The sequence below is a fragment of the Chinchilla lanigera genome, unplaced genomic scaffold (assembly GCF_000276665.1).
Source record: "Chinchilla lanigera isolate Chin_1 unplaced genomic scaffold, ChiLan1.0 scaffold00011, whole genome shotgun sequence".
NCBI lineage: Eukaryota > Metazoa > Chordata > Mammalia > Rodentia > Chinchillidae > Chinchilla > Chinchilla lanigera.
In genome coordinates, this window is record NW_004955412.1 from 24,210,546 (window position 1) to 24,234,986 (window position 24,441).

Sequence of the window (24,441 nt, forward strand, 5' to 3'; positions counted from 1 at the left end):
CCCTTTTTCAACAAAACCCAAGGAGTTTTCAATTTCTGTTGTGTGACCCTTGCTTTATAATCCCTTGGCCTCCAAATGGACATCCTTCCTTTTTTCCCTTAAACACATAAGGCTCTGGTCTCCTACTTCAATAGCCTCTCTGGCAGGCAGCTGCCTTGAACTGAGACGTTGTCTCATCACATGAAAAGTGTATCTCCTTGGAAAAACCCAAGGCTGGGAACAAAGTGTGTAAAACGTTGAGTCAGTTCTGGACCCTGAAGTTCAGAGTTCCAGTCAGGCTCCTCAGCATTGCAGGAGCCGGAAGAGTTCTCCTGCTCCCTGCCAGGGCTGACACCTGATAGAAAGGCATTTCTCCTTTCTGTACCACATCCAGGAGTTAAAATAGAGTGATACCAGATCATCCTGGAGAGATTTAGTGACGGATGTGAAGAGTAAGACACAGGGATCTGTATTCCAGGGGGTCATTTAAGGGTGGACCTGGCCTCTGCTTTTCAGCCAGTCTCTCTCCTTGAGCAAGACACACTTCCTTAGTTCCCAGCCTCTCTGAGGTCATATAATGCCAAGACATCTTGAGTTCCCTGCAAGTGTCACTGTAGGGGATGATGGACTATGTGGTCCGCTGTCACCCATGACATCTTGCTACCTGCAGGGATACGTTTTTTGCAGTGAATTCTTGTGTACTTCAGGGAATTTTTCCCCTTCAGCTTTAGGACCCTTGTGAGATATGACCTGGCACAGAAATTGGGTGTCAGCTTCCAAATGGAGGAAACTGGATGCAGGAAGAGGGCAGAGAAGAGGGTGGGTCAGATTGTGGGCACCGTAGTGTGGCCTTTGGCGCACCTCATGGTTTGTTTGTACAGAAGAGGCAAATGCCCTGCTGGGAGGAAGGGGAAAGGGTGCTGCAGCCTCTGCTCTTAAAGCTGGGTGGCTTGGACCCAGCCCAAGAGCGGGCTCCTCCCTGTGAGGACCCATCCCTTAAGGTGCTATCTAGGTCCAGGAGGAAGTGACTCAGCACATCTTGGGAACCCACCTGGACTGACCCACACTTTCTAGGTTCTGTGACCCGGGTTATCCTGTACTTTGTGACCTAGTCCATACCCCTGGTGGGCTGTGGGAGAACTGAAGGAGACTAAACTCGTTGTAAGGGGACTGCATTTCCTGGGGCTTTCCTTGAGGCATAACCTTGCTATGTTCACCTTCCTTTCATTTTTTTTTTTTTTTTTTTGGTTTTTCTCCGGTACCGGGAACCGAACTCACGACCTTGCGCTTGCAAGGCAGGCGCTTTTGCCGCTGAGCTAAATCCCCAGCCCCACCTTCCTTTCATTTTATTCTTTGCTTCGGTGGGGCTGTGGTACTGGCAGGGTCCCTCACAATGTACGGGGTTCCATCTCTGTTCTTCCTGGTGCTGTGTGTCCTATGTCACTTGATGATGTCACCTGTCTTTCCTTGGTATGTCATGTCTGGTGTCCTCCGCTCATGCCACCAAAATGTCCTCTCTTCTCAGCGTGCCATTTTGGAAGCAGCCTTTGGGAACCTTGCTTTCTCCTACAGACTGTGCCCAGGCTTCCTGGGCCCCCCTCTGTACCCCAAATAACTCAAAGAAAGCACCTTTCTTAGGAGAAGAGATTCCCCTGAAAAGCCCTCTAGTTTTCTCTCTACTCGGTATCTTGGGTGGCCCCAGAGAGGGAGAACTGAATTCATAGATTTCCCCTCCTCCAGGAAAAAAAAGCAGGCAGCTAGCTAATGAGACCTGGCTGGCCAATCGCCGCTCTGAGAAAGTTTGGTTTGTGCTCCTGTTTCATTAGGCTGATTGGAGCAGCGCTGACTCGGAGGCAGAGTCCCTCCCCACGGGATTCCGTGTACAGTTACAGGGCGGTCGCCGCCCGTGCCAGCCCTTCCAGGACAGCAAACCACCCCTTCCCCAGCCCCCTCCTCATCTCTGTTTTTATCCAGTGTCTCGCTCCGTGTCTCTCTCTTTCCTTCTCCTTCCTACCACTGCCTCTACCTCTTGCTCTCTTACCTCCCTGCAGCGCCAAGCCAGCTCCCCCACCGGGTCTGCCGAACGCAAACCGCTGAGAGTTTGCCGAGCCGCCCCCTGGGGCCCCGGGCTGCCGAGTTCCGCTAAGGCAGAGACGCCAGCGAGCTGAGCGAGGGAGCGCAGCGGAAGACAAACAAGTGCGCGCGGGGAGCCCCAGGAGGCGGCCGGGGTGGCAGGCGGCTCCGCCGCGCCCGGGTCGCCTCGCCCGCGGTGCACGTACGGCCGGGAGGACGCGCGCTCCGAAAAGTTAGACTCCGGGCGGCCGCGCGCCGCTGACCTCCCGTGCCCTCCTCTCGGCGCCGGGAAAGAATCCGCTCTTCTGGTCGCTCGAGCTTCCTAACGTGAGAGGGGACGGATTGTGTGGCGCGGGGCCGGGGTGGGAGCAGCGAGCAGGACGCGCTAGCGAGGAGGACACCGAGCCCGATGCCGGCCGCCAACATGATGGAGAACCTGCAGCTGCCCGCCCTGCATGTGCCCGAGCCGCAGGGCGCGCCCGAGGGCCCCGTGTGGTCCAGCTCGTCGACCCCCACGCTCCGCCGCCGGCGCTTCAAGATGCGCCGGATGAAGAACGTGCAGGAGCAGAGTCTGGAGGCAGGCCTGGCCCAGGACCTGCCCGGAGTCTTGGCCCCTAGCAAGGAGTTCCTGCAGCTGCCGTCCATTGAGATTACGCCCTCCAGCGATGAGGACACCCCGTGGTCCAACTGCTCCACGCCCAGCGCTTCCCCTCGCCGCAAGCGCTTCCTCCTCCGCAAGTGGCTGCGGGTGAGGGAGCGGAAAGAGTGCAGTGAAAGCAGGTAGGTCCCGGCCGCTCTGTCTTCTTCCCCTGCCCTCTCGCCCTTCCCAGAGCCGTCCAGGGCCCCTGCGCGTCCTGGTGGTGGAAACTTCTGGACATAAGCAGGTGCCTGTCACCGCGCAGGGCACCAGGGTTAGTGGATTTACCCCAACCCAGGGCTAGGGGCATCATCTTCTATGACACACTGGCCCGGGGCTTCACGATATATTGCATCTCCTCACAGCAAAATGAGTAACAACAGCAGCTAATGTTTACTGAGCCCTTGCTACGTGTGGGCCACTTCGCTGAGCACGTGCCCGCGTAGCTCCAAATTTCACCCCCGCACGAACTCCGAGGTAGGTACTCCTAACTCCCGTTGTGCAGATGGAGCTAGAGAAGCGGGACCTCCCCCTGGGTGTCTGAACTGCATTTCAGCTTTTACTCTGTGGCTACACCCGACTGCCTTCAGCTGGCGCACGTGCGTGGAGATGGAGCGTTCACATTGAGCGAGTCTTATTTCCTACCACATCAGAGGCACATTTCCATAGCACAGTGCGTTAGGCCAGCTCCTGTTTTGCTAGGTAAATGTGCCATCTGGGTGGCGGTGGGAGTTCACTTTCCACAGTGGAGCATTGCTGTAAAAGCCAACAGGGCAATCCAGTGGCCTTGTGGGGGGTGCTACACCCCACAGTGGGGAGCCAATGCCTGCCTGTGTGTAGCGGGGGTGGGGCTCACAGGCTCACTGATACCACATAACCTGCCCATTTACCCATTTACCTTTAGACTAGGGCTGTGACTCCTAACAGACTTGTGGTCTTGTGTCGGATAACGGAGCCATGGCCCACTTTCCCAAGGAATACTTCACCCCATCTGTTCAGTTTCATTTATTTCAACTCAAAGAGTATTTAGTGAGTGCTGGTGTAGGCTTGGTCTGGTATCAGCTAAAGTGGATGTTGGGAAGGGTGTGGGGGGAGGGATGGTGGAGGGAGGGGATGTGGAACTTGAGAAGGAGGATAGGAGGACACTAGTATGAGAAATTAAGATGTAGGCCTGGAGTGGTGGTGTATGGTGGTGTTGTTTTTTTTTTTTGTTCTGGGACCAGGAATCGAACTCATGACCTTGTGCTTGCCAGGCAGGCGCTGTGCCGCTGGGCTAAATCTGCAGCCCCAGCCATTGTATGGTGGTTAAGAAAAGAAAGAAAGACAAAGAAAAGAAGTGAAGGCATCATTCATACTGAGCAGATGGAGCCACTGGATGACATGTACTATGCCACACAGTACTGATTGTATGAGAAAAGAGAGAGTCCTCTAGAAGTAGAGAAAATTAAATGCAGATAGGTAGAAGAATGCAGGAATGGGACGGTGTCAGTGCACAGCATGGGCTAAGGGGAGCAATACCGGCAAAGGGCGGAGGATAAGTGGACCATGTGTCATGGAGGGGTACACTGAGGAGCAGGGCTTCGTGATGCAGAAGATAAGTACTCTGAGCCTTCCAGGGCTTCTCTGTTCTGTTTGTAATGATGGGACATGACTGTGCAGACGAGTACAGATGTGGAGTTTTGTTCTGGGGCTTCTGTGGACCTTGGGGATAAGAATTCTTTCGGTTCTGGCTCTTCAACCTGCTGCCTTCCCTACAGAGTAGAAGGAAAGGACAAGCTTGGTGGGAGCTGGTCTTGAACTAGAATAGTTTGTCAGCGGGTGAGGTGGTGCACACCTGTAATCCCATCTATTCTGTAGGCTGAGGCAGGAGGATTGAAAGTTTAAAGCCAGCCCAATTAACTTAGTAAGACCCTGTCTTAAAATAAACTTTAAAAAGGGGAAAGGATGTAGATCAGCAGCAGAGCGCTTACCTAGCAAGTCTGAGGCCCTGGGTTCCATGAGACACCACACACACGCACACACACACACACACACAGAGGGCTTGTCAGCTTTCCCTCAAAAGTGAGAAACACTGAAAGAAATCTTGTGTTGGCCTTGAGATTCTGCTATGTATACTAAGGGAAAAATATAAAGAAAAGAGTCTCCAACTTCTGGCTAGGGTTGGCATGGGTGTGAATCTGATTAGATTTAAGGCTCCTGGTTTTGACAATAATTTAAGGGTGGTGGCAGAATCTATATTTTTGTTGCAGTGGGTACCACACTGTTAAAATCAGGAAGAAATTTTCATCTCCCAAGTGCAGTTTAAAGCAGTTTTTTTATAAATGACTTGTTCAATTAGAATAATATGTGCATTTAGAAAGGTTTTTTTGCCTTAGAAAATAAAGGATTCCTTCTTTGTTAAAAAGAGAGAGAGAGAAGAATATGTATATATAGTCATCCTTTAGTGTCCGTTGGGGATTGGTTTCAAGATTTCTTTTTTTTTTTTTTTTTTTTTGGTTTTTCTCCGGTACCGGGAACCGAACTCACGACCTTGCGCTTGCCAGGCAGGCGCTTTTGCCGCTGAGCTAAATCCCCAGCCCCCATTTCAAGATTTCTTGTGGATACTAAGTCCCATATACAGAATGATGTAATATTTGCATATAACCTATGTGTATCCCCCGTATATGCTAAATCATCTCTAGATTACTTATAATACCTAATACAACATAAACACTGTCTAAATAGTTGTGCTGTATTATTTAGGGAATACAGTATTCACACAGAAAAAGTCTGTACATGTTCAGTGTAGAAACATTTTTTGTCTGAATATTTTCCACCCTTGGTTGGTTGAATGTACAGACACAGAGGTCTGACTGTGTACACAGAAAAGGCAGATTCACAGCTTAGTGGTAAGATGCTGGCTCAACATGCACAAGGTCCTGAGTTTGATCCTCAGCATTAAAAAAAAGGCGCTTCTAGATGCAAACCTAATTTTGTGTGACTCCAATTTCTACTACTGTTTTATTGCCTCTGTTGGAATTTGCCTAGATTGCATCTAAAGCAAAACCTCATCATTTTCAGGCCTTGGAGATAGGGGGAACAGGTGCTTGTAGGTACTCACCAAGGTTGCCCAAGAAAGAAATGGTATTTCAAGGAATTAGAGGGCAGAGAACAGCAGCAGCAAAGTCAGAAGACTTCGGCTTACACCTCACGTACGTCACTGACTTGCTCTGGAGGTTGGGTACCTCGCTCTACCTCCATCATCTGTGGAAGGGAAGATCCACAGGTTAATGGGCGGTCACAGAGTGATACGTGTGAAAATGTCTTTTAAACTTCCTCTTGTGGTTTAGGGGTGAAGCCGTGGTGTCATTTTTCTGTGAGGCTCTCACCTACAGGGGATGTGAGCTCAAGAGTGTGAGGTTGTATACTCACGTGTCCCAGAGCAGCACCTGTGTCCTCATATATTACATCACTTGGAAATGATGCTTAGGAAAGGACTGTGCTCTGGCTTGGACTGTGGAGGATTAGTGTAACATGGCATCTTTCCTTATCACATCCCCTCAAATCTGCTTCTCCATAGCAGAGAAAAACACCTTTCAGGTTTGCCATAGAATTTAACCTGAACAGGTAGAAGATAAGGGAGACCGAGGGCCATAGCTTGTAGATTTTCACGTGCAAAGTTTAAAAACAAAGATCAGGAAATCCTTTTCCTTACATGCTAGAAAGAAAGGGATGAGAAAATGATAAAGTTAGCATGGCTTTGGGATCTCAGGATCCAGAGGTGCAACCCGTGAATGTGCCACGCCCAGGCTTGTGCAGCTTTGTGTGCTCACTGACTAGCATTCTACCTGGTCTTCTGTGGTGATCATAGATGTTTGGTGATGAATAAATTACTAGTAAGTGAGTGAATGAGTGAATAATTTTATTTTCCCTATGGTTTGACATGGAATTCTTCTTATTCATGAGTCTGGGAAAATTTCCTGGAGATGAGTCCAGAGCAACAGCTTTTTTTGGACCCAATTTACATACTATACAAATCGCCTAAAGTGTTTATTTCAGGGCTGTGAGTCTAGCTCAAAGATGGAGTACCTATATGCGAGAGACCCTGAGTCCTATTCCCAGGATAGAAAGAAAGAGTGTTTGATTCAGTAGTTTTTAGTATACTCATAGATACGTGTCACTATTACACCATCAATTTTATATTTTTGTCATCCTATAATAAAATCCCATGCCCTTTAGCCAGCACCACGAAGCTGCGCAGGATCTCCTGCCAGCCCTAGACAGCCACTACTCTACTTGCTAGGGACAGATGGGTTTTTAAGGGGGACCAAACACTTCTTGGTGAAAGCAGCTTGGGCTTGAAGATGGGAATGGATAACTATCGTAGTGTATTTCTATTGCTATATTAAAATACTGGAGGTCAGGTAATTTACAGAGATGTATTTGGCTTGCAGTTTGGTAGGGTAAAGTGCAAGACCATGGTACTGGCATATGCTCAGCATCTGGTGAGGTCTTTTTGATCCACGCATTACATGGTGGAGGCTTCTCAGGCAGGACAGAGCAAGCTACTGCCTTGGATTTCCCCTTCTCTTCTAAAGCCGGTAATGTCACCAGGAGGACACTACCATCATGACCTCATTTTATGCTGGTTACCTCCCAAGACCCTACCTCCAAATAGCACCAGTGCATGAATTTGGGGATTCAGTTTTTTAATATATGTGCATTTGGGCAATACATTCAAACCATAGCAGATGTGTTGGCTAGAAGGTCGGGGGATGGATTACCAAGTGTGATCTTCATGCAGAATGTGGGAAAAAAGACTCATGAGCTGTCTGGCTGACAGACTATTGTTCATGACAAAGAGATTGCCTTTCAATTAATCAATGAGTCATCAAAAATGTACTGAGCCAGTCATGGTGGCACACACCTGTAATCCCAGTACTCGGGAGGCTGAGGCAGGAGGATCGTTGTGAGTTTGAGACCAGCCTAGGCTACAAAGTGAGCTCAAGGCCAGCCTGAACTGCATACTGAGACCCTATATCAAAAAAAAAGGTACTGAGATCCAATATACAGAGTTCTTCACATACAAAGAGGAAGGAACTCATTAGGGAGCTCTTGTAGATTCTGGAGCCTGGAAAAGATATGCTCAGCATGGTATTCGAGGTAGCCAATCTTGTTCTTCTTGGTAACTTGGTGGAAGCTAGTGTGGAGCCCTGAAGTTTTACACTGTTCTGCCAGTTGTCTAACTGGGAGTCATTGTCATGATCACTGTTTGACGTAAGATGACACAACCTTTTTTTCTTAAATTGCCCATGTTGCCCTCTGAACTAAGGAAATAATGTAGTATGAATTTGATAGGGCAAACTCTTAGAAATAACACCTGTAACAAACAAACAGTAACAACCACAAAACATAACAAAAAACAAATGACAAAAAAAAAGAATTTAGAATGTCTCCCTAAATGTCTCAGCCATGACTAGTTATCACAGTTGTTCAGAACCCAAACTGAGAAACGAAACCGAGACCTTGTGTGACCTGTTGAATTCCGGGCAAGTCAGAAATCAGGTGGAGCCACCTCTTCCAGGATGGCATCTTTCATCACTCTCTGGTATCACAGTGGAAGGAAAGATGGCGGAGGGCAAGTGAACTGAACAATGGCCCACTGCAGATTGTCTTTTTATGGGACACAGAGGGATCTCTCTACTTCTTCCTCTTGAGTATGTTCCTCATGGCTACTCTTTGGACCATTTCTGCCTTGACCATTCCTTTCCCTTTTCTGTACAGCATACCTACCTTTGTCATGTTGGCTTACCGTTGCTTAGGCTGGCAGCTAAGAGTATTTCCAACCTGGAGCCTCAGGGTTTCTGTTCGGCTTCCCATGCTGCCACTGGAATTGCCTCTCATTGATTCTGTCCAGCCTGGTAGGCTGGGTTGTCCTTCTGGTGCCAGCCTAGCTGGCACATAATCTTGCTACGGTTATGGTTTAATTAAAAAATACTTATCCCCTGAAAGACTCATCTGTCAGAGATGGGCCTTTAGGTAGGTGATTAGTTCATGGGGACACTCGCCTCATCAGTGGATTCATGCATCAATGAGTTCATAGCTGCATGTGCTGTGAGGAGGTAGGGCCCGGATGGAAGAGGGGGTCACTAGGAGAGTGACTTGGAATGGTATATTCTTGTCCTCGGTCCCTTCCTTTCTCTCCGGGTCTGCCCCTGCTTGCTGCTTTCTGACTGCCATGTGGTGATCCACGTCCCTCTGTTATGCTTCTTCTGCCTTGGAGCCAGCTAACCATGGACTGAAACTTCTGAAACTACGAGTCAAAATAAAACTTGTCTAAACTGTGTACATCAGGTGTTTTAGTCCAGCAAAAGAAAGATGACTAACCCAGGTATATTTACCTGGATCCTCTTCCTCTGACCCTTAGAGGAAGACTTGCTTTAGGGTTCAGGGCAGTTTCCAGGGGAGCAGAACAATTTTGTGTACCCAAATGCTCTGTCAGAGGGCATTATTTGTAGAGTTTGTGACTCCTTGTATACCCTGTCACGTACATGAAGCACAAGGAGTATGGCAGAGAGAAAGCCACAGGCTTCTTAGCGCAAAGCAACAAACAAGTGCAGGAGAGTCCTGTGACTACACAGCAGACTAAGTAGCCAGTGCTATGCCAGGCTTGGTGGCACATGTCTGTAATCCCCGCTGCTCAGGCCAAGGCAGAAAAAAACAAAAACTCAGAATAACAGTGCAGAAACCAGAAAACAGTAACAAAAAAAGTAGCCTGTGCTGGATAGGGTTAACTAGCAAAGATTTCTATTAGATCTATAATTCCTTGAGGGCGGGGGCTAAGTCTTTGTACCAAGTTTTTTGCTAAGCGCCTTAAGTACACGATCACATTTAATCTTCACAGCAAACCCAAGGTGGATTTGATAGCTGAGGAACCTGAACTTCGGAGATTAACTTGCTCCTGGGCAAATAGAAGCAAGCCTGAGATTTGAACCATGTTCTTCTGATTCCAAAGCCTGGTTCTTTACATTTCCACCAGACCATTGCCCTAGGGCCAGAAGCAGCAGGCCCCGGCATGCTGGAGAAGGTGAAGGTGTGAAGGAACTGGCTCTGAGGGAAGTTAGTGACTCAGTCAGAAGGATGAGAAGGCCCCTGGGAGACATGTGTGGGGCTGGGGAAGCATTGCAGTGTATGGCTGATGTAGTTGGACTGCCCTGTGAGAAGTAGCCTGCCTTTGGCTGCCAGATGAAAATAATTCATGGAAACAGACTATGGGGATGGAGCCCTGACTCACCCTGGTCAGGTTTCTCTGTGGGAGATGGCATTTTGGTTTTCATGTGGTTATGCACTTGGGTGTGTCAGTTACATGTCAGAGCAGAGACTGGAGTGTGCACGGGTGGATGGGCAGGTGACAATTCCACCCTTGTTCGTTGGTTGCTTCTAGGTACTGTGTATCCTCCCGTTGCTGTGCTGGTCACTGATAATTGCTTTTGGTGTGCTTGGTTTTCACTAAGGCATCTGAATGGCTAAGCGGCCAAGACAGGATTTTCTTCCTGACTCTAGTGAGCAAGTTGCTTGCTGGCTTGGAGCAGGTGCCCCGGTGCAGAGTCCAGACTGGCTTGAAGGGCCCGGATGTACTTGCTGGCCTGCTGTGTGTAAGAGCTTTAAGGAGACTGAAGGCTTTTCCTGGGGACTTGGTGCTCTTTTCTCCATGCCCTAAATCTGTATGTGATGTGCCAAGGGTTTTGGTACCCAGTGGGGAGGACATTTTTCCCCATGATTTTGGAGCTGGAGGAAGCTTTCTCCTCTCAGAGGACCAGGGATAGAGAGCAGAAAACGGAATGTGGCCTTTCAAGTGGGCGGAAGGAGACAGGCTGGAGAGGGTTCATGCTGTTGAAAAGAGAGCTCAGACAATGGCCTGCCATCCCTGCGCCACCTTCCCGAGGTGGTCCTAATTTCAGATTCTCTCTTCTCTGTGCGGACTGTGTTTCTGGATTTGTTTTTAAATTCAGGTCACATAATTCAAAATAATTGCTAAGCAAATACATCTGTGCATTAGGTAAGAAAAGTAGTTCAAGGGAGGGTTTACAGAGTACATGGGTATTGCCTCTGAAGATTTTGGAGAGATGGCGTGAGGCTTTTCCCTTCTGCAGCTTTTACATATTTCCGACAGGGCCCAGGCTCGGGTCCTGATCAGTAGGTGAGATAAAGACATAAGGTGGCGGGGCATGTCACTGTGACCCAGCTGGGGTAACGCCTGGCACTCAGGTCTCCAACTGAGGATCTTGACCGGTTTTGAACTGATCTGTCACATCCTGGAGCACCTTCCTTCTTTTGTCAGGAAGTCACTGTGGTGACGTCTGTCTGTTTCTAGCTTGAGATCTTGGCCTCTACAACCTGACCACAGAGATTTGTACTTGCTACTCTGGTTAGCAAGTTTAGCCAGGAAGTGAGTGGGCAGAGGGAGAGAATTAGAAGAACAATTAACAGCCCCCTTGTTTTTCCCACTCTTTCACAGCTGTGGAAAAAGAATCTTCCTGAGGACCCAGTTTGGGGATGACTGCTATGGGTCAAATATGGACTATCCCTTGGAAGGAGGCTGAAGTTGAACCTCACTGTGAGGTATTAAGAGGGTGGAAACTTAATCCCACTGTGGTGTTTAAAGGTAGGGACTCTGAGAGGCACTTAGGTTTAGATATATTAATTAGGGTGGAGTCCCCAGGACTAAATCTTCTTTATAAGAAGAGGGGCAGTCAGCCATGGTGGCGCACACCCTGTAATCCCAGCACCCAGGAGACCGAGGCAGGAGGATTGCCACAGCAAGTTTGAGGCCAGCCTGGGGTACATAATGAGTTCAAGATCAACCTGAACTACATAGTAAGACCCTATGTCAAAAAAAGAAGAAGAAGAAGAGTGAGAGACCAGATTTTTGCCGAGACTGGACTTGAGTGCTGGGACCACTGGCAAGTACACCCCATCTGGTATTTTTGGTGTGTAGGCATCTAGTGTTTTTGGGACAGGGTCTTGCTATGTAGTTCAGGCTGAGCTATTCACTATGTAGCCCAGGCTGGCCTTGAACTCGCGACAATCCTTCTGCCTCAGGCTCCTGAATGCTGGGATTTCTGTCATGCACCACCATGCCTTGCATAGCTTGTTGCTTTAAAATAAATGTGTAATTAATTATACAATTGTGAATAGTAGGAAAGAGGAAAATAGTTTATATTTTACCAAACTAACCCAACTCTTAGAGGCTTTTAATTTATTTTTTTGGTACTAGGAACTGAACCCAGGGCCTTAACGTTGAGCTGTATCCCCAGCACTTTTTTATTTTCTATTTTGATACAGGCTCTTGCTAATTTGCCAAGACTGGACTTGAGTGCTGGGATGACAGGCATGTACACCCCATCTGGTATTTTTGGTGTATAGCCGTCTAGTGTTTTTTCCCACTAGGAAAGTTTTTTATTTGAAGGACTTGTTTCTTTCCTCTGCTCTTCTGTACTTTATACCCATAAAAAGTGAGGGAAAGCACTGCTCCAAAGGTTGAGAATAGAAAAGTCTAAAGGAAAGAACAAATTGTTTCCTCTTATTGCTCACACATTCACCATGGGCCACTTCTCTTATCAGATGTGTGAGCTTGTTTTCCTGTACACTAAGCAGTTCTTCAGTGGACAAGCAGGTATCCTATACTCCATCTGCGTGTATCTGCCTGGAGATAAGGTCCAATCCTGAAGCCGAGGGCTCAGCCCTGCGAGCTGGCCCCTAAGTTAGGTACCAGTTTTAAGTCCCAGGCTGCCTGTGCTTCTGACTAAATGAGTGCAAACCTGAATTTCAGACTCCTCTTTGAATTTGATTAATTTGCTAGAGAGCTCAAGGATACACTTAGGTTTACTGTTTTATTGTCAAAGACACAGGCGAACAGCCAGAGAAAGTGGTACGCAGGACAAGATTTGGAGTGGGCCGGGGGCTCCCGTGGCCTTTGTAGGCATACACTCTCTGGCACCTCCATGAGCTCACGACCCAGATGCTCAGCAAATTTTGTTGCCTAAGAGTTTTTATAGTTTCCTCTCTAGCCCTGAACCCCAGCACACACACACACATACACTCCCCCCCCCACACCCCCATCCCTTATTTTTGAGGCTGATGGACTGTGCTGAAAGTTCCGAATCTCCAATCCTCTGACCACTTGGTCTTTCTGATGAGTGGCCCCATCCTAAGGCTACTTAGGGGCCCCTGGGTCACCTCACTAGTGTAAATGCAGGTGTATCAAAGGAGCTCCAGATGAGTAAAACATATCCTTGTCTCTCAGGAGATTCCAAGGGTTTTAGGAGCTCTGTGACTGGAGCTGGGGACAAAGGTCAAATATATTTCTTATATACCACCGGCCATCCTTCATCTCTGATCATAGATCCCACATAACAAAAGGATTGTGACAATTCAGAAGATACTGCACATTACTAGAGTCTCATCCAGCCATTAGCAATTAGTCCAGTCCATTGTTATATCATATGGAAATATCTCCCAGAGGCAGGCCGCTCACCTTTACAGTTTTCCATGCAGGAGTGGTCTCAGCAGTGTGAGTCTTCTTCACCTTTCAATTGTAATTCTAGTAGATTCTAACTGAGCTGAGAGACAGTACCGCCTCTCGTTCTGAGCCTATATTGAGGTGTAAATATGATATTGGATTTCCTTCATCACATAACTTATTCATTTATTCTTTTACTCTCAGCTAGTCTCCCTCCTTCTCTGTTTATGTCTGGACTTTTCCACCTTTGGAAGGAACAGGAGGGCCTGCCACTGTGCCAGTCCAGATGGCCAGCGGTAGTTTTAGTCTAGCAAGTGCCTTGCACTCAGTTTGCTCCCGTTCATACGGGATGGGATGACTGACTAGCAGGCTGTCTTGGTTCCCCGGTTAGTAAAGCTGCATTCATTCTTAGCCCCAATCGTGCCCAATGAAGTGATGGTACCGCCAGCCCTAGGAAGCTTTTAGGAATTCTGAAATATAAAAATACTGTTGCCACGTCTTGCGTCTTGTTCAGGAATTAACCATGCATTCAGCATTTGTATTTGTAGCACTAGTCATGTGACTATTGTAGAGGAGAAAGAAAGAAAGTTGATATGGGGAAGAAAGAAAGGAAAAGGAAAACTAAACAAGTAGGACTGGGGCTGTAACTCGGTGGTGTAGCAGGTGCTTAGCATGCCTGAGGCCCCATAAAAGAAGTCTAGTCACCTGCTCTGATTTGCATATTTCCCCCAAAAGTTTATATGTTGAAAATTTCATGCCTACCTTAATGTGTGAATTATATTTGACGGTGTTGGGATATTGGGAGATAGTAGATGATGTCCTGAGGGTGAACCCTGCATGGTGGCATTAGTGGCGTCATAAGAAGAGGGAGAGACCTGGGCTGGCACCCTTGCTCTATCTCTTTCTGTGGTGCCCTCTGCCACTTTTATGATGTGGCACAGGGCCCTCACTAGATGCTAAGCCCAGCTTCCAGAGCCATGAGTGAGATAAACTTCTACCAGCCTCCTCCTCCATCCCCTCTTCTCTACTAGAACAGAGGATATGCTCTCGTGTGAACATAGTTCCCATTCTGTTGATTGTGAGCATACGCTCATGGCCCATTTCTCTACCACATTGTTACTGGGAGGGGGATGTCACTTCTCACTGTTGGGTATTAGTGGGCTGTAAAGTGTGTTTCCTATTTGAGGAAGTGGTGATTAGACATCCAGACTGGTGTAGTGTGTTCTGTTTAGGTTCTTTACAGCATTCCAGGTACCTGCATCTTCCATCAGGCATGCAGTCCAGAGTCAGTCTGTGTCTCTTCCTCTCAAGACCAATTTGTAGCCCCCATGGCTGCCAGCATCAAGCTGACCAGCCAGGTGAGTGCAGGGCTTCCCTCCTGGAGAGTCTGCTACAGAGCCATCCGCATTTTTGTTGGCAGAAATTTCTTCCTGCCATGTGCTTCAGGTGGTGGGAGAGAGGTGTGTCTGTCTAGGTTCAGCCCTCCACTGCATTGCTGCAGCTCCCCATGTCTTCTCGTTCTGTGGGCCCCCAGAGCCCAGCCTAAGTGAGCACATAGACTACCTGCTTGAGGATTCCAACCCCCTGTGTACCTGGAATGAGGTTCTCCAGAGGGGTTTCGACATGTCCTACCCTTGTCACCCTGTCACCCCATAGTGATTTCCCATGGCTGTGCCCCCTAGGGCATCCATTTATGTGGCTGAGTTTCTACTGCTTTTCTGCCTGGCCATGGGCCAGGCCACTGGCCGCTGCCATGAGTAAGTAAGAACACAAATGTAGAGGATATTACCACTGTTTCATTCTTCCATCTCTACTAGGAAAACAGCATGCGGCTCAGCCTGGCCAGCTGATCCGTTTTTATCTTCAATCAGAATGGCGTCTTTCCAAACAGGACGTTGTTTGTCCTCCTTCTAGTTTCCGCCTCCGAGCCCAGCAGGTCGTGGCTGGTCAGCTGAGAGTGGTTCCTAGAGCACTGGCCGCATGAGCGTGGAACTCAGAGTTCTTCATGACTCCAGACTCAGCGCTGGAGGAAAACACCATCTCCTCCCGATGTTCCCCAGGTGTAAATTCTCTATTCCAAATTTCCAGTAGTCAGCTGGGTGTGGTGGTGCATGCCTGTAATCCCAGTACTTGGGAAGCTGAAGCAGGAGGATTGCTGTGAGTTCAAGGCCAGCCTGGACTACATAGTGAGTTCAAGGTCTGTCTGAAATGCATACTGAGACCCTGTCTCCAAAAAGAAAGAAAGAAAGGAAGAAAGAAAGAAAGGAAGGAAGGAAGGAAGGAAGGAAGGAAGAAGGAAAGAAAGATGGTTGAAGTATTCTAATGCTTGTAGTCCTATCATTCCTTACTTGTCTGTGTTCTCTCAGCCTAATTGTAGCACATATCAGGGTTTCACCAATGGGTTTTATTTTATTTTATTTTTTGTTTTTTTGAGACAGTGTCTTACTATGTAACCCAGGCTGACTTCAAACATTCAATGATCCTCCTGTCGCAGCCTCCTGAATGCTGGGGTTTCAGGTGTGTGCCACCACATAGTGCCTCTCTAATCTTACATGTTTGAGCTTTCTGGTGCCTGCTCCCTCCCTGAGGTATCCAGGGGCCCTATCCCAAGTCTCTGCATTAACATAAACTCAGGTATATTTAGAGGGTTCATTATAAATACCAAAAGCACCTCAAACTGGTATGATGGTGCTGCCTATAATCCCAGCACTCAGGAGGCTGAGGCAAGAAGATGACCGTGAGTTTGAGACCAGCCTGGGCTACAAACTGTCTTGAGTTCAAGGTTTGCCTGAACTACAGAGGAAGACCTTGTCTCAAAAAAACCAATGCAAACCAAACCAAACCAAAACAAAAACAAAAGACACTTCTCGCACTCAGGAGATTCTAAGAGTTTTAAAAGCTCTGTGTCAGGAGTCAGAAATGAAGGCTGAATATATTTAATATTAAAGAATGGGCTGTCTGTGAAATACGGACAAACATAAAGTTGCTGTTTGTGGAGATGCCTCCAGGATGTGGGGACCTGTGCCACCCATCCTCCTGGTGTGGTCTGCTGTCCCTGAGCATGTCAGTTCACACCAGAATGTCCCCCCAGAGCAGCTGGCCTTGACAGGGCAGCATTTGTCTCCTGGCTGGGTCACTGTACTCCAAAGCTCGTTCTGACCTTTTTGCTGATTGTCAGTTGGAGGGAATGGCAGCAATAAAGGTCACTCTGAACAGGGTGGAGCTTCTCCAGGAAACGTTTTGCCTTTAGCTTGGGTAATAACATGGGTTTTTTCCACCTGGGTCTGTGAAGAACCGTATCTTCCTAACACTCGAAAATTCTCATTAAAAATCAAAGTCAGGCACAGGGGCACACATTTGTAATCCCAGCTACTTGGGATGTTGAGACAGAAGGAGGCGAGTTGGAGGCCAGTCTGGGCAACTTATCGAGTCTTTGTCTCAAAATTAAAAATAAAAAGGGCCAAAAATGTTGCTGAGTGGTAGAACGCCAGCCTAGAATGTTCGGAGTCCTGCATTCAGTCCCTAGGACTAGAAGAAAAATAAGACTCCAGGCAAGAAGAGTTAGTTACTCCTTGCTGCTTTCAAGGCATAGTTTATGTGTGTATATGTGTGTGTGTGTGTGTGTGTGTGTGTGTGTGTGTGTATGTTTTGAGACAGGGTCTCATTATGTAGTTCAAACTGGCCCATTGATCCTCTGGTCTCAGCCTGCTGAGTGCTGGGATTGTAGGTGGGTGTGTGCCCCCATGCCGGGAAGAAGACATACTTTTGAGAAAGTTTCACCTAAGAGCTAATAGAAATTCCCTTCTGGGACAATTTAAATTCCTTTCCTCTCACTTTCTCTTACGTGGAAATAAAACAATAGCTAGCTGGTCATCATCCTTGATCATATTTTCAGAGATACATTATTAATCACTCGGGCTGCTGCATCCAGATTTTGAGGAAAGCCCTTGGCAGTAGCTTGCCCATCTCTGGACAATGGGTGAGGTCTGTGGAGCCTCCCACACCCTTGGAAGAATTTTCAGCCAGTGCCAGCCATGTGTGTTAGAACTCGGTGTCAGAGATGAGCAGAACAGAAAGTGGCCGGCCCAAGTTCTGTGGAACACCAGAGATTCCTCTCGCTTGAGAGTGCTTTTCTGTCTTGGACTGCTTCTCAAGATGCCTGTGTTGACCATCATGCTTTTGTTCATGGTCAGAGAGGTTGGGCTGAAAGTCAAGAGCACTCAGGAGAGATCATTCCCCCAGCTCAGCAAACATTTAGGGGGAGCTTCCTGGGCTGGACATTGGCCCCTTGCTACGCGCTTGGGATGCAGCTGTGGACATGCATAGTCCTTCCTCTGAGGAGCTCACAACTGAGCATGGGAGGTCAGCACGTAAGGGACACTTTTAGCAGAATCAGCCTGAACTACATAGAGAGATCCTGTCCCAAAAACAAAAAAAAATGTACAAATAAGGTAACAAGCTGAAAGACTTTTGGCAAGTTTCAGAGACACAAAACATGTCACTAAACAACTATCCATTGTCTTTTTGTATTTTCCTATTGGTTGTGACAAATATTATAAGAGTTATTGTTTTAGTCAGTTTTGGCTTTCTGTAATTAAATATCTGAGGCAGGCTAATTTTCTTTTTCTTTCTTTCTTTCTTTCTTTCTTTCTTTCTTTCTTTCTTTCTTTCTTTCTTTCTTTCTTTCTTTCTTTCTTTTCTTTTTTTATGTAGGCCTAAGGAGGGAGAAAGGGTTGTAAAGCTTTGATATTACTACGAAATCACCTGACCTCACTCACGCAGCTGCACCTGTAGGTGCCTGGTTCTGGGTCTCTCAGAGAATCCAGTCTCTGTGCTGAGTGAGTCTGTCAGGCCATTTCAACCTTGAGGAAACTGAGAAGCCCAAGGACACCAAGATGGTCGGTGGCAAAGACCGATCTAGAATATAGATCTCTGGCAACCCACTTGTGTGTCTGCTGTGTTTCTTTAGAGGGCCTTTCCTTGCCCAGAATGGACTCCTATCTTCCGTCAATCACTGAGCCCTTGTGTCTTTGGGGACAGGGTGATGGTTTCTCCTAGGAGGACCAGCCCAGCGCTGACCTTAGAAACCAGCTGAGGCAGCCTAGGGTGAAGACTCCAGTTCTGCTAACGTTCTCATTCTGGTCTCTGGGCAGGTTACTCAATCTTCTTGGGCCTCATGAGATTGTAAAGTGAGGAGTATACATTTCTGTTTCATCTTGTCAGACAAAATTAAGTACCTGGAACTGAAAAATTATGCTAATTTTTTTATTAGCTAATAGAAGTGAAGGCATTTTTGATGTGTTGTGACACCTAAGTCAGCTACTCCGGCCATTGTGAGCTGAAACAGTGGTTTGCTGTTTCATTGACTACTTGTAAGGTGTCACTTTTCTGATCTCTTAGTGGGTGTGGAAGCACTGTGCACAAGCCTAGATTTTATAATTTGGGGGCTGCTCTTATTGGTCTTGTTTACAGTTCTGACTTCAGAATTCCAGCTCTTTTTCTTTTTCTTTTTCCTTTCTTCTCCAGTCCTCCCCTCCCCTCCCCTCCTTTCCTCTCCTTCTATTTCCTTTCTTTTCTTTTCTTTGGTGCTGAGGATCAAACTGAGGGTCTTCTCACTGAGTTACCTTCCCAGCCCTATTTATTTATTTACTGCTAAGTCACTAAGTTACCCAGGTTGGCTTAAACGTGTGATCCTCCTGCTTCAGGCTCTCAGAGTCCTGCGATTACAGGAATGCACCACTATGCTCAACCTGACTCCAGTCTGCTTCTTGTTTTTCCTTAGCTTTTCCTTCCCCTCCCCTTTCATTCCTTTTTCCTCTTCCTGTATTTCTTCTAAATCTACAGGTTATCTTTGGTCAGTTTTATCTATGCTCCTGCCTTTGATTATTCCCTCTTATTCTTTTTTTTTTTTTACAGTACCCGGAATTGAACTCACGACCTCGTGCTTGCCAGGCAGGCGCTGTGCCTTGAGCTAAATCCTCAACCCCTGATTATTCCCTCTTATGATGACTGTTTCATCTGCTGTTACAATGGAATATTCAAGGCTGGGTAATTTATAATGGCTAGAAATTTATTTTCTTGCAGTATTGGAGGCTGGAAAGCCTGAGATCTAGCTACTAGTATCTGACTAGGGCATTCCTGCCTCATCCCCTGGAGGGAAGAATGTTATGTCCCCATATGGCTGAAGGCTGAAAGACAAAGAGGCCAGAGGGGAGTCAAACAGTCCTTTTTAATGGCATTAGTTCTATCCATAAGGGTGGGCCCCTCATGGCCCTGACTCTTCCCAATGGTTTCACGTCCTCACACCGCCATGACAGCGATCAAATTTTCACACGAGTTTGGAGTGAACAAACATTCAAAGCATAGCCTCGAATGTCTTGTTTATATCTCACACCTCATCTCTTTCCTGGGCCTTAGGTTCATACCCCAGCTGGCTAATGTGCACTTCTATTGGGATGTTCATCAAACCTCGGCTTGTCTGTCCATAACTGAGCCTGTTATCTTTCCGGTCAAACAAGTCCCTCCCACTCTGTATGTAAGCTGGGCTTCCCCGCTTTAGAGGAGAATGTTCTTCAAGTCCACCTCCTCACCTCCACCCCTGCTGCCGTCACTCCCGTGCAGTACGGAAGCATCCTCCTGTCTCTGGGGCTCTCACTGCCCATCCCCTTTTATCCTGCACTCTGTAGTCAGAGTCGGCTGCATGCCCACTTCCGCTTACCGTCCTGCTTCCTGTGCTCCTGCTCCCTGTATTCTGTGCAGTCAGCCAGCCGGACCTTTTAATTCCTTGAATGGGCTGCCCGCTTATTTCCAGATCTTTGTAGACATTGCCCCTTCAGACATTACCCATGTCTTATGTCCGACGTTCTTTGCCACCCTAAGGCCTTCTCCTGTGGCATAGTCTGTCTTTCCTCCAGAGTGCTTCTTGCCCCAAGGACTGGTGACATGTGTGTTCCCGGCTCCTCCTGCCCTGAAGAGGCATACCGTGCTCATGCTACATCTTCTACCAGACCTTAAGCAGCGAAGGCAGTTTATTTCATTGCATGCCTGCTAAGCTCTTTGTGTGGAACATAGTTAGAGCTCAGCAAACATGTATTTAGGAAATGAATGAATAATCAAATGATGAAAGCACATAAGGAAATTAGATTTTCATGGAATTCTAATGTAAGTCATTTTGTAAAGCAGGAAGTCCTCTTGAAGCTGAATAATTATGCCCCATATGCCATTTATGTAAATCTGGATTATTATATATTAGCTTGTCTGTCTTAAGCCTGTTGGCTTCTTTTTCTTTTCTTTTTTGTCTTTGTTCTGTCTGTGTTTCCCAGAGACTGCTATTCTTCCAAGGGTGGTCTTTCCTGAAGGGAGCCAAATTGGACAAAGGCAGGTGGACAGTGATTAACTTGCATAAATGAGGCGATGGTGAACAATACATTGTGAGTAATGTTTTGTCTGATGTTTGACCCATGGCCCTGGTACAGACTGCAAAATGATTAGGTAATTTCCCCCATACACACCTGTGTTGGCTTTGAAGGTGTTTATTTTATTTTGCGGGGGCACGCTGTGGTTGCCTTGCTAACAATGCATTTTTTGTCTTCTACTTCCAGGCTGCTACAGGAAAGAAGGATGCTGGAAAAAAATGCATCCTCCTCTCCATCTTTTTCCTCCATAGTTAACCCAGCAAATATTTATTGAACACATACTTTTGTGCCAGTTCCTGTTCTTCTTTATTTTTTTGAGACAGGACCTCACTATGTAGTTCAGGCTGACCTTGAACTCACAGTGACCCTCCTGCTTCAGCCTGCCGAGTGCTGGGGTTACAGGTGCGACCCACCATTCCTGGCTAGTTACTGTTCTTGACACCAGAAAGGATTGTGAAAATAGCTTCTGACCCAGTAGGTTTTACATCCCAGTAGAAGTAAAGAGACAGTGAACAAAATTAACTATGCAACATTGGGCCCCATTTATTTAAGCACAAGTTACTTGGGTGTATCACTGAAAAGGAATGAGTTTGTTTTCTAAAATTCAGAAGTAGTTACCTCATGTGGTGGCTCATGCCTATAATCCCAGCACTCGGGAGGCTGAGGCAGGAGGATCGTTGCGAGTTTGAGACCAGCGTGGGCTACAAAGTGAGCTCACTGCCAGCCTGAACTGCAGAGCGAGACCCTGTCTCAAAAAAGACAAAAAAAAAAAAAAAAAAAATTCAGAAGTCAGGGGTTGTAAGAGGTAGAGCCTTCTGGTCTGCTTTGGGGAAAGATATGGGGTGGGGGAGGAGCTGGTGGCTGACGGTGGGAAGCTAAACCCTTCTCATTGGTAGTGGGCCTGAATGTAATTTGGTGTGGGCGTATTGTCATGCAGACACATGTTCTGGTCTGACACGTCCAAGACTTTGGGAGATGATGGGATTAAACTACGTCTGTCTCTGCAGCTGCCAGATGCCAAGGCAGTTGTTCTCGTAGTGTTTGTGGGAGCCAAGAACCAAAGGGCTGCCAGTAGAAATGGGTCTTTATTACCCAGTATAATGACAGTCTTGAAAACAGGCAGCGAATGAAGATTTATCAAGCCGCCTAGGGTGCGGAGCTTGAACTGACTCCGAGGGGGGAAGGCAGAGAGGAAAGAGGGGACATGGGCACCTGCTGTTTCTCCTCCATCAAAGTGGCAAAAGGAATGCCACATGTACAATTCCAATTTATCATAATCTTTTAATTTGGGTAGCACTTTATCCTTTTCATGGAGATTTACCAGGCCATGGGCTCAGGGAAGGTAGTGGCACAGTGTAATTATTCTTGATATTTCCCTAGCACTTACCACGGTGCCTAGCACACACCAGGCCTGCCAATGACAAGCCTATACCGTGACAAGCCGTTACATCTTTTGTTCCCGCATCCTGTGGGGCAGATGTAATTAGTGTGCCCACCTGGGCCTGCAGGAACTAAAACTCTGAAACATACCCACATCCATAAAAGCTGGACTTAAAAGAGAGGTTGTGGCCTATTGCTTTTAATTCAGCCCTATTTCCATATTGTTGAATGCATGTGTATAGCTGACATTATACTGAGGCTAATATATACCTGTTGACAACGGGGGCAATTAAAATCCACAGGAAATACAACAAAAGAGGGCAAACATTATAACTAGCTGTTTCAGGAGCTCTTTGCTCTTGTAAAGCAGCAGCCCCTGTGAAAAGCTGTAGGTGGATTTTGCCTCCTCCATTCTCTTTCCCACTTGGAGGGACACGTTAAGCGTTCAGACTGCTGAGGAGAGTCAAGTCCAAATTCCACCACTTGTTGCTTGGCTACTGTGTGCTGGCTGTTGATCTCTGGCTGGCCTCTGCCCTTGAAGGATTTAGTGCAGTTTATGTACTGTTCATCCATTTTTTGTTCATCAGCATTTTTACTGAACGTCTATGAGGCATTCAATGGAGAACATTCTGAGTCAGTGTAAAATGGTAGAAGCGTGACAAATGCCTCTAAGGAGAGGATAGCAATAACTGATAGCAATAACTGGTTGATTTTGAAAATAAGCCAGAGTGCATTGTGAGGACATCCTCTAGCAGAAGACCTTCCTTAGGGAGTGGAGTTGGATGGTCATTTTGTCTTAGGAAAACAAAAGCAATTTACTCTCAACTTAGGACCTAGTTCATTCACTTTATAGAAGAGGCGAAGATCGGCCAGTGCTTTCTTGATTGGGAAACCATGACCCTGGATAAGGGGTAACCAGCCTTTTTTCTTCTCCTCCCTGTTTTGGGGAGACATTGGACCCTGAAATATCCCCTTTACATTCTCCAAGAGAGGAGAGATGGGGGAGGCAAGAATTCTCTTTTGTGTCTCACAAACACTACTGAAGTAAAGGCTTCAACATTTAGATATTTTTAAAGTATCTGTGCATTTCCTGACTTTGTCTTTCATACCCTTGGAGGATTTAGAGTCCGGAAGCACCTTTTCCCAGTGGATTACTAGTATAGGCCTCTTTAGGGGGACAGGTTTGGAAATGATTCACAATCTTAATCATCTCAGGAGCATCTTTGAGGGATTAATAAGAAGTAGTTGCTGCTATACAAACAACTCTAAACCTATGAGTTCAGGCTAAGTGGCCAAGTACAAGAGAATACACACAAATCTTTTGAAAATAAATGTATATGAGTACTTTATATATATATATTTTGGTGCTGAGGCTCAAACCTGGGTCCAAACCATACTAGGCAAATACTCTACCATAGAACCACACTTCCAGCCCAAGGTATATGTACATATATTTTTGTTGAGTTTGTTTTTGTACTGGGGATTGAACCCAGGGCCTTCATACTGAGCTACATCTTGGGTTCTTTTTAAATCTTTTCTTATTTTTTATTTTTGAGACAAAATCTCACTAAATTGCCCAGGCTGGTTTTGAACTTGCAGTCCTCCTCCCTCAGCCTCCCAGAGTGCCGGGATTATAGGCATGTGCCACCATGCCCAACTCCCCAGCCTTTTTTTATTTTTTAGTTTGAGACAGAGTCTTACTAAGTTGCCCAGGCTGGACTTGAACCCGTGATCCTCCTACCTCAGCCTCCTAAGAGCTGGGATCACAGGTGCATCACCGTGCCCAGCCGTTTCTAATCTTGATGACAGTCCACGCCTACACTGCTCCTCATGCGTCCCCACCTCTGGCCTGGGTGTGGGCGGAGTGGATGACTTCCCAGCAGCTGCATGGGACTTCTGTTCGGTAGCAATTTCCAGCCTGCTTCTATGGAGTAAAATTCCAACATGCAACCGATTTCCTTCCCTCAGTCTGCTTTGCATCATCAGTTTCCTCCTGAATAAATAGATGCTTGTGATAGGACCTACCTTGGAGATGGATTTGAAGAGAAAATGATAAAGATAAGTGCCTCTCCGGTTACCTGATACATGGTAGGCGCTCACTTTCTGATTATCTCCTTTTCTCTCCCTCACCTTAGTGTCACCAATGTGACCTACCACAGCGGTAGTGTCACATTGGCGCCACTCAGGTTTATCTGATCTGAAGGAGAGACCCTGAGTTTGGGCTCTTTGTCACTGCAGGGGACCTTTGCTGAGTCATTTGCAGTTGGCAGACGTGCAGACGGTCATCCAGAACGTAGTTAGGCCTGTGTGTGTGTGCGATCAGCCAAGACACCTGTGCTTTGTTGTAGTATTTCCTGGTGCACTTTGGAACCTGATCCCCCTCCCCATGGATCAAGGGGTGGGGTAGACCTCACGTCGCGCATGTCTGTCCTGGTGCTGAATTCCCTGTAACACAG

The 24,441-nt window shown here is 47.1% G+C and overlaps 1 protein-coding gene across 4 annotated transcripts in view; it reads left to right on the forward strand.

Moving 5' to 3' along the window:
• Window positions 1-1,866: 1,866 nt before the first annotated feature.
• The window catches only part of Gramd1b (GRAM domain containing 1B), a 175,387-nt gene continuing 152,812 nt past the window's right edge, over window positions 1,867-24,441 (forward strand). For 2 of the 4 annotated variants that reach the window (XM_013511139.1, XM_013511136.1), the window contains exon 1: window positions 1,867-2,832. In XM_013511139.1, coding sequence (XP_013366593.1) covers window positions 2,462-2,832 — 371 coding nt within the window. In that variant the 5' untranslated portion in view covers window positions 1,867-2,461. The remainder of the gene's footprint in view (window positions 2,833-24,441) is intronic. The other 2 variants (XM_013511137.1, XM_013511138.1) reach the window with 2 other exon arrangements.